The following is a 16,746-nucleotide window of genomic DNA, read 5'->3' as shown; positions in this document are numbered from 1 at the left end:
AATAACCATATCTCCATCTGTGGTTTCCTCAACTCTAACTACAGGAGTGAAGGGCCCATTCTTGAGGATACCAATGTAAAGATGATTGGCCATTCTTATAAATAACAACATTTTCTTTTTCCATAAAGTGTAACTGGCCTTATCAAAGGGAGGAATCTTGATACTACTGATTTTCTGTGTATTCATTTTTCCAAGATCTAATCGGTTTACTTTCAGATTTTGCTCTGATACCACTTGTTAGGTATGAATACAACACAGAGGGGGGTGAATGTGTTTTGGCTTAAATGTTTGATTTTCGATCGACTTAGGCTTTAGCAGTTGGTTGTTGTTAATGATTTAGTATAATGGATGTTAAATATAAATAGCTGTGCAAATATGTAAAACAAAGATCTTCAAAACTCACTTAATTTTATATTAAAAATCAAGCAGTGTTTTGCTACAAAATCTCTAAGTTCTTGTTTTAGAACTTAGCTTCTTTCTTGAGAGATAACACACAATTTTTCTAATCTGATTGTTCTTCTTAACTTAACTAGAGGACCAGTGTTAACTTTATAACTCAGTTAACTGCTGGTTTACACAGTGGATAATAAACATGCTATTAGCTTTTCTAAACTGTCACTTGTCATTTCTATTTATAGAAAAGCAAATCTTTCATTTCTGGCTTAGCATATCTTTAGCATCCCGTGATTACTTTAATCTTCTCTGTCAGTTAATCTTTGTCGTTGATCTTGCACATCTCTCAAGCTGCTTTTTGTAGACTTGTCAATCCAGCTGTGTGAATTGTTTGTTGATTTGCAACCTTGGATATTGAACTGTTCTGCAATTCTATACTTAAAGAAATTTCTTCACTTCGAGATCTCCAGGTAAGCTGTAGAGAACTCGACATCTCGATAGGCATGTTGGCTTGTCGATATCTCTGAAACTTCATTGTTGCCTAGACTTATCGATAACTCTGAGTTCTCTAGTGAATTTTGGTTTATCGATAACTCAGAGTTCTCTAATGGACTTTGGCTTATCGATAACTCAGAGTTCTCTAATGAATGTATACTTGTCGATATCTCTGAGTTCTTGACAGACAATTCCTGAGTTCTCTACACCCGGTGGATGTAGACAGTCCTCATCCGTCGAGTAGATATTGCTCATCCGTCGGGTAGATGTTACTCATCCGTAGGTACTCTCTGGAGTTTAAATGACTTCTCGATAAGTCATTCTGGAGTTCTCGAATGATTTCTCTATAACACTAATTTTGTGACTTGTAGAGATCTTGACTTAGAATGTTTTACACCAAACAGATTTATTCAACTCCAAGCTTCTTTATAATTCTTCTGAGGCATGATCTTCTTGATCTTCTTCCAGATAGAATTCTTAGGCTTGACACTGTTTAGAGAAAAATGCTCCAGTCTGCTCCATTTACATTTTACAGATATTAAGTGTTACAAGTATGAATTACAGATTAAGGTTACAATACAACTAATCTTAGGGTTATCAGTATGACTTAGTCTTGTTATGATACAGGCATGTCTTGCACAATATAAACATACTGAACTACGAATTAAATATTATTTTTTGCATGGATCCTGCGGAGGGTTTCGGTTTTTAAGATTAAATTTACGTTTTCGCTGTGTTTATGTGCTAAAAACCCTTCAGGTACCATCTATTACATCAGAAACATGAATGTTTCCCCAGCTACTGGTTTGTTTAGGCCTGTACATTCGAAGAATATGATCCATTTTACTGCCTCCACCACTGTTGTATTGGACCTGAACAATGATCTCTTCATCCCGAGGCATGAGTTTCATATCACACCATTGAATGAGCTTCGCGATTCTTTCTATTTTTATGGACCTGAAAACCAGTCTGTGTACTCTACAGGTAACTTATAAGATTTAGCAATACCAACTGTTAGTATATTATGTATTGAACTTATGGCTAAATGTCTAAATTAATAGATGTCGTTGGAGTTGTTGAGAATCTGGAAGCCATGAGGATTGTGCAGACCCGACATGGTTCAAGGGATCTTATGTGCTTCAAATATTAGTGACGGACTGTGAGTGTGATTTAATTCAATGTGTCTTACTTGTGTATATTCAATGTTATAACTCCTTATACTTTACACAATTCACAGGAATAGGCACTGTGTATCCTTTTATTCTCCATTTTCTGAACATTATGAAGCATTGTATGAAACTCAGCTGGAGAATCCTGTTATTGTTATATTGGCATCAACCAGAGTTTCAGTATTTTGAAGTAAATTATTGCATTTCATACCTATTTTCAATGTTTTGAAAAGTTCACATGCATTATTCTATTCGTGAGTTAACTATGATTTGGACTATTTTAGATACATATGTAATTGGTAATCTGCCGTCTACAAAGATTTATATCAACATTGATGATCCACAAGTTTTCCTTATGCGACAGAGGTACATTAAACTTTGAACGATACTTAATTTAGTTAAGCAAGACAATAAGACAACTCAAATATTTTATCAATGATTTTTTTATGAATTATTTAAGAATATCGTGTAGGTTGGAGGATATGGCTTACCTTGCTGCCCACGCACCTTGATGATGAAATATCTCGAAGAAAGATATGGCTGCTGGAATTTACTATTCTATTCATCAATAAAACACTATTTCATCTGTTTTATTATTTAATTTCGAAATGTCACTCAGTGTTAGGACATCCGGTCTTCGAAACTTTATGATCGAATATTAAATTCTATCCGTGAACTTATTGTTATTGTTAGCTTTCAATGTTTTTCATATGGTTTATTGTGTCCTCTTAACTTTAATTTATCATTAGTTTTAATATTTCTCCCATTTTAATATCAACATTTGTGCGATTATTGAAAATCCTATATAGCAGCAATGATAAATATATCTCCATTAAAAAATTGTATTAACATGACAATAATGTTGGTGAATTATAAAGCGAAAATATCCAATTGCTAGGTGTACAATAATAATTTTAGAGACAAACCAATCTTTTTTTCAAGTATAGAGATCGAACCAATCTTTACAAGATGGCCTTTTGAATCTAAAATAAATAAAGAATTTTATTGTCAACAAATTTGCCTTTTTATAACTCTAAAATACATAACCAATTCACTACCATTCAGGAAACATGCTTACAATTAATTATCCGGTTCAAATAAATCCATATGTAAAAGTTTTTCTTTAACAACCATTTAGGATGCATGCTTGGAATTAATTTTCAAAGACAATAAATCCATATATAACAATTTTACTTAATATTAAAGTTATAATAATATAACTTTAGATTTTTATAATATGAATACATGTAACCGATACAACTACGAATTTTAAATATAATTTGATAAATTTTTCTTTGCACTATTGATTAAATCAATAACGTATAAGTGAGTTGAATATTTAAATAGTATTTTTAGTAATACAATAGTGCACTATATTAATATTGTTGCTTTTTATATTTGTAAAACACGTTATATCTTTTTATTTTATACAGAGATCATATGATTAATTTGCCTCCTAATTTTATATTTCTAGATTGATATAGGTATGTAATGTATATCATTAAAACATCTTTACAATAAATCAATTTATCTGTCATATCTTATGATTTGTAACAAATATAAACTGATTACTCCTCCTAATTTTTTGCTTAGAGATATTTACTCCTACTTTCTCGACCATCACTTTCTTCTATAAACTGCTTCTTTCTTGGCAGACCATATTCGGTTTCTACATCATACAAATCGACTTCATACAGGTAAACAACCATATCCCACCGTCCTTTTCTTCTATCTTGCTATTGTACTTAATGTTTCTGTCTTATGATACAGATAACATTTCATAATGTTTGATCAACACTCTTTTATTGACGCTTCTAGAACCACATGGAAGATAAAGGCTAGAGGTACCAAAATATGGCCTTCTGTTTCTGTCGCAGATAATGGGACTGAAACAATGAAAGGATACAATTTAGTTTTACTGGATGACGTTGTAAGCCTCTAAATTTATAATTTATTTTCTTACGTTTTCCAATTAATTAAACTCATATTAACTGATTTATACAACATGATGTTGTCTATTTTATTGTATGATCTGGACTGTCATGTTCATGTTTTTGTTTATGCTGATAACTGGAAATATCATGCTGACAAAATAGTAGAAGGTGGAGTCTTTGTTTTTTCAAATTTTTACACAAAAGAAGCTTTGGGCTCTCTCAGACCAATGAGCTCTAAATTTCGCATCAACTTCTCGCCATCGACTAATGTTGAAAGACTTGAAGATGACTACATGATAGCCAGGCACGAGTTTGAATTTGTTGATTTGAGCAATTTGTTTGTTGTTGCAAACGCATATGAGAAACCCGATTCTCCCAGTTATTCAACAGGTTGTACTATTTTTCAAGTACTTATGTATCAATAAGTCTAACAAATTAAGTTTTAATATTTGTCTCACAAATTATTTCATTTTATTCACTTATTAATCCAACATATATAATTGGTCTTGGTATGTAGATGTGATTGGTGTTTTAGTGAATTTTGAGCATATATGGGAGATCAAAACTATGTACGGTCTGAAGGATATTTGCAAGTTCAGGATTACTGATGGAAGGTTTATATTGAACTTCTCATTGGCTAAGATTTATTGTTGATCAAACTCTGTTTTATAGAAATGGCTATTGTATTGTTTCATAATCTTGAACTTACATAGACAGAGATTCTCATAAGGTCGCTGTATGGGGTAATCTTGTTGTGACTACTGATGCACGTGTTAGAGAGGTTAAGGAAGGATTTAAAGATGGTGAGGAGGAGCCTATAATTGTTATAGTGTCAAGTACAAAGCTTAAGATTTGGAGGAGTAAGTCCTATAAAATTCAATATTAAAGTAGTAAAGTGTGAGATTATTAACATGTACTCAACATGATTTTATTTCATATGTATATACAGGTTCTGTTAAGATTAGCACACTACCCGCGTCTAAGATATATATCAATTTGGATCATGATTTTGTTTTTGATATGATATAGAGGTACACTCATTTTCATCAACTATATTTCATCTATATATCTTAGATGATTAGTTAATTATTTTTTGCAGAGTTTAAAATCATTTATCCATATTTGTATCAGGCTTCGCGAAGAAGGTTATGTACCTTCTGACAAGACAACTTCTTCTCCAACTACGACAGATGTTAAGGAGGTGGTGCCTGTCATTGAAACAGTTACACTAAAGGAGTTAAGTGAGAAAACTTCTACTGGTTTTCTGAAGGTATTATTTATCTATATGCTGCAAATTTAAGATCAATGTATAAGTTCACATATAATACATTCTTATTTGATTAATATTGCATGCATAAATACGAAGTAAAGTTTTTTGTGAATGTAATAAATGAAAACATGTTAATGGAATGTGTAGATGAGTTTTATGTGCAAAGTAAAGGTTAAATCCATTGGAGAAAGTGACAATTGGTGGTATGGTAGCTGCAACAAGAATGATTGTCACGAAGAAGTTATAAAGTTCGAAGGAAAGTATCGATGTGCCAGATGCCAGAAGAATTATCCAGTACCACAAAAGAGGTTATCGAGAAACAAATTCAGTCTATACTCTTATCAATATAAATCTGTAAAGTTAAATGTATACATGAACAAATAACTGTATAACTAAAAAATCACCAACAATTCATATATCTTATTTGCAGGTTCAAGATCGTTGTCCTTGCTGAAGTTGACACAGAAGCTTTTAATTTTGTTTTATATGATCGTGCCGTGAAACGACTGTTGGGTAAAACAGTAACTAAGCTGATGGCTGAAGGATACAATGTAAAGTACTTTAATCCCTTTAGTGTCAATTAATTGTTTTATCTGAAACATATGTTACTGTTTTTATGATTATATCAAGTTGTCTACTGATTGTAACTTTGTAGGATCCTGCATCATATCCTCCACCTTTGAAGCAAATTACAGGAAGAGAAATTACTAATAAAGTTGAGCTCACTGATGATAACATATTAGTTAGCAGCATAGTATATTATGTTGTGGATGCATATGAATGTTCAGTTATCACTTATCTTGTGCTTGAAGACATTGATACTGGGACTTCAGTTTCAAATTATACAAATGTGAGCTTCATGTTTCACATCTTAAAAATTTCCTACTTATTCCATAATATACCTACAATACTATATATCCTAAAGATATTTGTTAGCTCTTGAATTTATAAATATTTTCATACTTTATCCAAAATTGCAGATAAGTGTTCCCGGTCTATCAGATGGTGCAGGCACTCCAGGTTCAGCTCTATCGACTAGCAAACGAGTTATAAAGGTTGGTTTATTGTATAATTACCCATTATTAGATGTGATTCATACAAAATATACGTACAGTTGTTTATTAAATCATACTGCATTAACATTATATCAATTTCTAATATGCAGGAAAAGTAAAATGTTTTGGTACCGGACTCAAGATTCATATAATCACTTCGTTTCGAGGAATCTTGAATGAAGATTATCTAATTTTTCCATTTCAGAACATCAATAATTATGTTTGATTTTTATTTCCATTGTTTTTTACTATTTTGCAAACAGTAACATTTTGCACGACGATGAAGTTAAAACTTTTGGATGTTCTTCATGTTTTTGCAAAATTTTAAATTAGTGGACCAATAATTTTTAATGGCAGGTAATTTGTCCAGTAATTAGATTATTATCCTTTCCGTTATGTGGTTAATATTTTATATTATAAACGTGTTTAAACTATATACAAAAAATAAAACTTTTCGTACTATTTGACGACAATAATATACAATTTCTTTGTCAAAGACAGAAAAAGGAAAGAGACGTTATCGAATAATTTGTTGTTAGTATTTACACATGATGATATTGGTATAAAAACGTTGGTACACATTATCGCAACTTCATGAATATATATCTTTAAAATTTATAAATAGATCGTATATAACTAAACTCCGTATGCGTAGCACGGGCAAGATAACTAGTTTTCACTAAATCTTACAAAAAAATCAACATTTCCGTTACAAAAGTATCAGCATTTTTACATTTTCTCTAATAATTTTTTATAAAATGGTCTCTATAAACATAATTGATTAGATCCTTAAATGAACCGATAATAAAACAAGGAAAATATGGTCAAGTAAATATATAACGATGTTAGAGGCCCACTATACTAGGCTCATGTTTCGAGTTTGGCCCGAAGACAAACAGGTATTGTGTGGGTCAAGAGAAGGTCAGCCCAATAACAAAGATAGGGGACGGTCTAGTGGTAGGGAAGACACGGTCTGCTACCCACAACGTCCACTACCCCCTCAAAGTGGAACTGACCAAAAATCCCGTGAAGAGGCCGTTAACTTGGTACATATTATATTCACAATGAGATGATTCATCAACACACACTCAGATCACATTACTATCTTATACTATGAATTATCCATACCAAAACTAGTTAACTTATTCTCACACTGGAGTTGAATCAGGGGAATCATCCCTCATATTCTTCTCTTTACAGGTCGAAGTCTATACATCTGGACAAAGACTGGTCAGCAGAAAAGCGGTTACAATATTTGGCGCAGTCTGTGGGAATACGAGATTAACTCCTGAGATCTGAGATGAAGATTAATGAAAATGATGAGCAGGGCCCTCTGAGGGTTCACCGATCCGAAAACTAACCCTGCGATAAAATCTGTGATTACCCCTCAGAATCTGGGGGCTGATTTCGATGATAAAGCTGAAATAGTCCCAACCCCTGAAGAACAGACAATGCTGAGGAAGCTGAGATCATAAAAGATAGCCAATGAAAGGGGAAAATCTAAAGAGGCCGATGAGGCTGAACAAGCAAAGGTCAAAAAATGGGAAGCCGATGCGCATAAACTCAAGGCCATAAAATTACGAAGGGAGGAATTGGAAATTGAGGAGAAGGCACTTAGAACGTCCGGTACTAGGCTTTCCAGGACAGAGAAGGTAATGTTTGGGGACATAAAATTTAACCATGAATCAGTTATGACCGAAGAGATAGAGGCATATCGACCTCTCCTGGGAAAAGAGAAACAGTTCCCGAAAATGATCGAGTTCAATGGGAGGGGGGACCCCGAAGACCATTGTGACAAATACGAATTGCTGATGACTGACATGGGCCATATCCAGACAATACTGCGTAAGATGTTTAAGACGTACCTGAAAGGAGGGGCTTCGATATGGTACAAATTGCTTCGGCCATGATCGATCCACTCATATGAGCAGTTGAAGGGGAAATTCTTTAGGCACTACTCACATCTGTGCCGAAGAGAGAAAGATAATGAGACCCTAATCCATTGTAGGCAGAGGACGAATGAGTCCCTGGTTGATCACCTAGCCAGGTTTAAGGAGGAAGCAGGCATGGTCACCAACCTGAACAAAATAAAAGTTATGGGATGCCTAACCACCGGACTGGACCCAATCAAAGGTAAAAAATCATATCTTCTCTTTATGATTATCCCCCTAAATCCCTTAATGACATATATGTGAGGGGTGAGAACATCCAGAGAAAAATGTAAATTCTGAAAAGGTATAGGGAACCCCGAAGAGATGATTGAAGCAGGCCGTCTGGGCTCTACGAGTATTAGCAAGAGTCCAACCGAGACCGAAGAGATGATCAGAGGAATGATGGTAAAAAATAGATTGATCGGGGCTTGGAGAGGCGACGAGATAGAGATTCGACCGCGTTTACACCTCTTAATGCACCGATCTCCAAGATTCTCCATGAGATTAAAGGCAAGTCAAGCTTCGTCCGCCTGACCAAATAAAAATGGCCGATCATAAGAAGAATATTGACCAGTACTGTGACTACCATCAGGATAAGGGGCATAACACCGATGAATGCTTCCACTTGAAGAAGCTGATAAGAAAGACGATTAAGGTCAGATAATTGAATGAGTTTGTAAGGTATCTAAGGGACAAACTGGAACAGAATGATGCAAGAATTATGAGGGCCGAAGAAAGATATCGGGGAGAGGTGAAGACCATCTCAGGAGGTAGCGCCTCATCCTTGATAGCAATAATGCCAAGAAGAGGTATGTCTGCCAAGTTTAAAACCTGTATCAGTTTAGCCATGCCAGACAGGCCATGCCCCTCTCCTTCACCGAAAAGTAATATGAAGATATCATATGCCATCACGAGGACCCGTTGGTAATCAATCCCATAATTGGAGAAAATAAGATATGGAAAGTGATGGTGGATGGAGGAAGCTCGGCTAACATATTATTCTATTGGACATACACTAAGATGAACTTAGCGGGACAACAAATAGAACCATGCCGCGAAGCACCTTTAGAGGCCTTCGGCGAACATCATATCCCTTGTGAAGGTACTATCACTTTGTTTGTTCTTATTGGTAAAATTCCCTATATTGTTGAGCAACAGGTCAATTTCTATATTGTGAGGCTTGAAAGCCAGTATAACGCACTCCTCGGCCGATCTTTCTTGTCCTATTTCCAAGTCATGGAGTCCATACCCCATCTTAAGATGAAGTTCCCCACAGAAAAGGGGGATGAGGAGATGAGAAGGGACCAGAAAATGGCGAGGATTATCATGTTCGAGGATCTCGACAATGACAAGGAATATGAGGAGAATGACTTAAATGGGAAGAAAAAGTGTTTAGAATCCGAACCAAATGGGAACAAACAGTTGATGAACGTTGTACTGGAAAGTTTTGGGGCAGACTTGTCTTGTCTAATTGTCGAACTGATGATTGGAGTGGAGGAAGTCGAGCTCTACGCTGGATGTTCAGGAAAGATGGTTCGTATAGGGAAAAATATAGAACTTGACCTGAAAGAGAAAGTTATTGCAGTGGTGAGACAATACCATGATGTCTTCGTATGGTGTCCAGAAGATATGCCCGAGTTAGATCCGAAGACGGCTAAGCATTGCCTTAATGTGAAGCCCGAGGCCAAGCCCGTGAGGCAAAAAAAGAGAACTTTCACATCTGAGCGACATAAAATTATTGAAGCCGAAGTTGAGAAGCTCTTGGAAGCCAAGTTCATTAAAGAGATTGAATAACCTGATTGGCTTGCTAATGTAGTCGTGGTCAAAAAAGTAAACAATAAATGGAGGATGTGTGTAGACTACACCGACCTTAATAAAGTCTTTCTGAAAGATCATTACCCTCTGTCGAGCATTGACCGGCTCATAAACGCTACGGCTGGCTACCGGGTCCTCAACTTTCTTGAGGCCTTTTCGGGTTTCCACCAAATTACCATAAATACGGCGGATATCTCGAAGACAACCTTCATCACACTAAAGGGTACGTACATATTCATCAAAGTGCCCTTTCAGCCTGAAGAATGCAGGGGTAACCTTCCAGGGTATGGTCAATAAGGTCTTCAAGGAACAAATTGGATGCAACATGGAATGTTATGTGGACAACATGATTTTTAAGTCACTTTTTCGTGACCATGCCAAAGACCTCCGGTAATGTTCTAAAACTTTGAGAAAAAATAACATGAAGATTAATTTGAGCAAGTGCATATTTGGAATAGCTAACGGGAAGTTCCTGGGATACATGGTAAGTGAGCGAGGAATAGAGGATAACCTGGAAAAGATAAAAGTAGTAACATTCATGGAGCCCCCGAAATGCATCAAGAAGATTCAGAAGTTAACGGGCCGATTGGCAGCATTTCGGTGCTTCATATTGAGATTGGCCGAAAAAACCCTCTTTTTCTTCGTTGTGATGAAAGGTTCAAAAAACTTTGAATGGGGATCCAAATGTCAGACGGCCTTCGAGCAAGTAAAGGAATACCTGACTAAGGCCCCTCTGCTAATGAGGCCAGACCTGAAGGAGACACTTTAGCTCTACCTTGCCATTTCAGTCTGAACCCTAGGGGCAAGTCTAGTAAAGGAATATGAAGGTAATCAGCATCATGTGTTCTATGTATCTCTTATGCTTAAAGATGTTGAAACTAGGTACCCCGCTGCTGAGAAGTTTGCTTGCGATATTATTTTTAAGGGAGAACAGTGCAAATTATGACCGACCAGCCACTTAAGAAAATTTTGACAAGACTAGAGGCTTCAGGAAGGGTGGTCGCCTGGTCGATTGAATTGGGCGAGTATGATTTGGAGTATGTACTGAGAAAATCCATCAAAGCGCAAGCCCTAGCCGATTTTATGGTAGAATGCACCTTTTCAAGGTAAGGGGACTTGACGCCCGAAGAACAGTTGATTCGACATCCCAGAAAATGGAAACTCTTCATCGATGGGTCAGTGGTAGGGTCGAAGTATGGAGCATGTCTAATCTTATTCTCTCCCGATGGATTCGAAATATACCAGGCTATTCGATTCAATTTCCCCCTCACCATCGAATTTGAAGCCATATTAGCTCGGATGAGCTTGGCAAAGAATCTGGAAGAAAAACATCTTAGGGTGTTTAGTGATTCTATGCTGGTAATAAAATAGTTTTCGGGTATGAACAGAGAGATCCTAGGACTCGAGCCTACACTACCAAGATATGAGAATTATCGTTATCTTTTCAGTCGTTTGAGCTAAGTCAAATTGTCGTGGAAAATAATAGCAGGGCCGATGCGCTGTCTTGTTTGGCATTGGACGAGACTCAGAGTCTTACTGGTTTGATTTATCTCACCAGAGTGAAGATTCTTTCGATTGACAAGAAGTAGTGTATGGAGATTCACCAAGTGATAACTTGGATGATACCGATCCTAGCCTTTCCGGAGAAGGGAATGTTGCTCCTGAGTAAAAAAAGGCGCATAAATTCAGGCATAGAGCGGCCAACTACACAATCATAAATGGGAAACTTTATAAAATATCAGCTTTATCCCCTCTTCTCCGATGCCTGGATACGGACGAGCAAAAGCTAGTTCTAGAGGCAGTCCATGAAGGCATCTGTGGTGAGTACCTTTCCGAAAGGGCTTTGGCCTTCAAGATTCTTCGACAGGGCTTCTACTGGCTGACCCTAAGAGCCGATATGCACCGGTACACAAAGAATTACAGATAATTCCAAATATTCAGTTCTATTCCGAACCAACCCCCAGAGAAGATGGCTTCAGTCTTATGTCCCATCCCCTTCACCATACGGGCTGTGGACATCGTGGGAATCCTGCCGACTAGTACTAAGTAGGCGAAGTATTGCATAATGGCCAACGACTATATGACCAAGTGGGTTGAAGCTCGTCCCTTAACCATCATAACCGAAGAAGTTCATGCTAGAGCAGGTTATACTAAGGTTCGGAATCCCAAAAGTATGTGTCTCGAACAATGGCACTCAGTTCATCCGAAATAAGTTCAAGATTTTTTTGCACCATTTCGAAATTCAGCATAAGTTTAGCTCTGTGGATCACCGAAAAGGAAATGGGGCAACTGAGGCTGCAAACAAAATCATTTTTTACGGCATTAAGGAAAGATTAGACGAAGTTAAAGGGCTCCGGGTTGAAGATTTACCCTGGGTTTTATGGGCTTATCGGACAACACCATGATCGTCCACGGGAGAGACACCCTTCATACTAGCCTATGAAACAGATTCCCTCCTCCCAGTCAAAGTGGGCCTAGAATCCTATCGGACAAAATTCTTTTATATTGAAAGCAACGAATTCGTCTTGCGAGCCAATATAGATCTCCTAGAAGAAGAAAGGGAGGCGGATCACCAAAGAAATTTGAAATACCAACTACAGGTCACCCAATACTATGACTCGGGCGTGAAAAAGCGTAACATCTTTGTTGGTGACTTGGTACTAGGGGAATTAGCTATATTCATGCCTACTAAACAAGGCAAGTTTCAGCCTAATTGGTAGAGCCCCTATTCGGTCTCTGAAATGATCAGGTTAGGAACATACAAGCTGAAAACCATAGCATGAGAACCTATTAAAAATACTTGGCATGCCTCTGGACTCCGGAAATTTTCCAGTAAGCTTACCTGAAGCCCTCTTAGTCCATTTCTAATTATTTAATTATGTCATTTACTTCAGTACTTTTGAATTCTCTAAACGTGAAGCATGTATAACATTATACAAACTCCAATTTCTCAATGAAAGTTACATGTTTCCTATTCCAATTTTACGTAGCATTGAATGATAATGTCTAGTTTTACGAATTTCCGAACCATAATATATTTTAAAGACAAGGTTATAAACCTTCAGATATGGGGCAAGAAGTCATCCAATTAATTAAATATTTGAAGTCATCACATGTCTTTCCTTAAAACTAGGCATTAAATCAAAAATTTATGAAAGCCCAAAGAGAGGCCGAAGAAGTAAAAAAAAAAATTATACTAAGGCCCACAGAGAGGCCGAGGAAGTAAAAAAAATTTAATTTTTTTTCCTGAGGCCCAAGTTGAGGCCGAAGAAGTAAAACATTTTAAAAATATTACTAAGGCCCAAAGAGAGGCCAAAGAGGTAAAGTGTTCAAAAAATTTACTAAGGCCCCAGGTGAGGCCGAAAAAGTAAACTTTTCAAAAAATTTACTAAGGCCCAAGTCGTGGCCGAATAAGTAAAATTTTCAAAAAAATTACCAAGGCCCAAGTTGAGGCCGAAAAAGTTAACTTTTCAAAAAATTTACTAAGGTCCAAGTCGTGACCGAAGAAGTAAACTTTTCAAAATATTTACTAAGGCCCAAGTTGAGGCCGTAGAAGTAAAATTTTCAAAAAGTTTACTAAGGCCCAAGTCGTGGCCGAAGAAGTAAACTTTTCACGAAAAATACTAAGGCCCAAGTTGAGGCCGGAGAAGTAAACTTTTCAAAAAATTTACTAAGGCCCAAGTCGTGGCCGAAGAAGTAAATAAAACATAGAATAAAAATGCTTGGTGAACAAAATATAATATAATAAGCCCGAACGCAACTGAAATATAAGCCCGAAGGCATAAGAATCCAAGCCCGAAGGCATTCAGTTTACACAGGTTTAAAAATAGAAATAAAGAACAAAGAAACTATTCGGAAAGGTCTTCGTCAGGACCAGAGGAGATGACAAAGGGTTCACATTCAACAGGCTTGACGACAGGGTCATAGGAGCTTGTAATCCCAACCCCTATCGTGAGTCCGAATCACCGCCTCATCAAAGCCCATTTATAAGCACCGCTCCTCGGTGACTTCTAGCTTCTTCGTCTCCTTACGAAGCAATTTCCTTGAGGCTTTCAGATGGACATCCCTACGAGCAACCTTTTACTTCAGAGCTCCTCCTCCAGGTTATTTTTATCGGTCGACCAAGCCGAAGCTTTCCCCTTCGACACCTCCAAGGCCTTCTACACCCGGCCTAGCTCCTCTTCAGCCTGGGTTGCCCTGACCTCCACCTGAACCACCCCTTTCATTATGGCTTGCATATCCTGGACCCTATCAGCCACAGCAGCTGCCCAGGGGACAACCTGGGAAAAATGCATAAAAGAAATTAAGGCATGAATAATATGAAGGAAAGAAAGAGATTTGAACAAAAACTAAGACAAAAACATACCACAGAGAGGCGATCCATGAGCTCAGTGCAGGCATCCAAAGTGGCAACGATAACGTAAACAGCTTGGTCCTTGGGGAGCATCAATCCTCTCACTACTAGAAAAACGTCAATAGACATCGGCTAAAAACCGATGTCTATGAATAAAAAAATCTGATGTCTTCGTGGGTGATGTTAAAGACCCCCCATTTAACATCGGTTTTAAACTGATGTGAAATGAGACATATCACATCGGTTTTTAATATGGAACCGATATCTATTTCTTGATGTTCAATTTCTAATGCACATCTATCATTTATATATTACTATAATATGATATTTTTATCAATTTAAAGATATGTTGGACAAGCAATAATTTTATCTCTGACCGGTATAATTTAGTTAAAACTGATGTTACTAATACTTTTGACATCGGTTCTCATAATAAAATGATGTTACTAATAGTTTTAACATCAGTTTCTTTAAAAAACCGATTTCTATAGTAGATGAAACCGATGTCTATCATTATAATTAACATCACTATTTTGTAAGCAAACGTTGTCTAATGTACTCATTATCATCGGTTTTTTAATCTAAAGCCTTTGTTTGTTGTGATATTTAACATTAGTTTTTCTGGATAAACTGGTGTATATATACTACTAAAACTGATGTTATTATGTTAAATTAACATTATTTTTCATTGAAATAAATGTTACACATTTTAAAAATATAGATGCCAAAAAAATTGTCAAAAGAAGAAACTATTAAAATCAAACTCTAATTATCATTACCAAATCAAACCAATCAAGTCTTAAAACAATGAAAAAACCAAAAACTTGTAATTCTCATAGGTACGTCTATAATATCATTTATACATTGCTCAAACGAATGTATTATGGTCACTTGTTCTTCAGGTATCAATGTAGGTGAGCTGGGTCGTTGAGTCCTAAAATCATGGGTATCTGCCTTCCCCAGAGTGTTATTATTCTGCGCATGTCAAGGTCAAAAATCAATTCATCTAATGTTAATATCGCCAACAAATATCAAACAAAGCAGCCAATTAAAAAAACCCTTAAATCCAAGAAGAAAGAAAAATTACAAACCTCAATCTCACTACTATGCATAAGAGAATTCAATTTTAAACCATCCTGAAACTAGGATGGTAGCTCTTGCAGATTGTTCTGAGATTGAGGATCTATAATTTAGTGTTTCTCAGTAGATTCCAGATCCTGAATGAAATTCTGGCTAATCAAATAGAGTGCAAAAAAAAACAACTGAACATCCATTATGGATACTTTGTATTTACCAACTACCAGATACTTTACACGGGAGAGTCACAACAAAACATACATTATGAGCACAAAAGAAACTTTGTAATCATTACAAGAATGCAACAAGCTTCAAAATGGTAAGCAACAACTAACACTGACAAATACTTTTCAGATTCTCCGACAAATTTCATTCACTGCACACAGTAATCTTCGATCATTCATCCTGCACCTCCGTTTGACAGTCATCTTGTACCTCCGTCTGACAGACAGGGCATAGCTACATACAGTGCATAAACTACAGGATGAGATCAGGCTATCTAATTTCGAATAGTAAGTAATGTTGCTCCAATTTGTACTAATAGTGTCTGACTCTTTTCTGAGTTCTCCAGACTCTATAGAAGTTTAACATTTAAAAAATAAAGCTAATACTTTCAGGACAGATGGATCGCTTAGCCTGATCAGATATACTTGACCTTCTTTCCTTTATTCTAAGTTATGCTTCTATGTCATTTTTGCATTATTTATAGCTCAACATTATTATACAAGATCATGCACTCTAAAGACAAATAAATATATAAATAACAGTACAGTTCAATTGTAAACACGACCATCTGTCAGACAGAAGCTATTTTTTCAAGAGAATTAAATGCTTGAATTATAAAATCTTACTGCATCCCTGCAACTCTAGGAATACAACTTATATATGTTCACTGCAGTATGACATATGAAGTTAATGATGAGGCGAGATAACTGCACATTTTTTAGTGACAACCAACGTTTAATGCACTCGGAATGATAGAGGTGAGCACAAGATAAGTTGATCAACATTTCTCCACTGTTGTACACCATGCAACAGATCACATACCTGGAGAACAACAATATAGCATATTGGTATAACATTCTCCATATTTTGGCAAAATTATTGCCGAAGCTAGCCACATGTAGTTGTTAATATTTTGAATTTTAAAACTTGCAGATAAAATTACAGTGCTTTTGTTTACTCTTAGTGTTCCAAATTACTTTATCAAAACTAGTTTTAGCTTAATCATAAATAACACCCCAACTGAAATT

At 36.2% G+C, this 16,746-nt stretch overlaps 1 protein-coding gene across 1 annotated transcript; it reads left to right on the top strand.

The window, feature by feature from the left end:
- Positions 1–4,062: 4,062 nt before the first annotated feature.
- On the top strand, positions 4,063–6,435 carry LOC141679394 (replication factor A protein 1-like). Its single transcript, XM_074485895.1, has 10 exons — positions 4,063–4,381; positions 4,509–4,605; positions 4,709–4,851; positions 4,941–5,002; positions 5,091–5,261; positions 5,409–5,569; positions 5,692–5,812; positions 5,917–6,111; positions 6,242–6,316; positions 6,427–6,435. The coding sequence occupies exons 1-10, from the start codon at positions 4,063–4,065 to the stop codon at positions 6,433–6,435; spliced, it is 1,353 nt and encodes a 450-aa protein (XP_074341996.1).
- The last annotated feature ends 10,311 nt before the right edge of the window (positions 6,436–16,746 follow it).

The sequence above is a fragment of the Apium graveolens genome, chromosome 8 (assembly GCF_009905375.1).
Source record: "Apium graveolens cultivar Ventura chromosome 8, ASM990537v1, whole genome shotgun sequence".
Taxonomy (NCBI): Eukaryota; Viridiplantae; Streptophyta; class Magnoliopsida; order Apiales; family Apiaceae; genus Apium; species Apium graveolens.
This window is presented reverse-complemented; position numbering and strand designations above follow the sequence as displayed.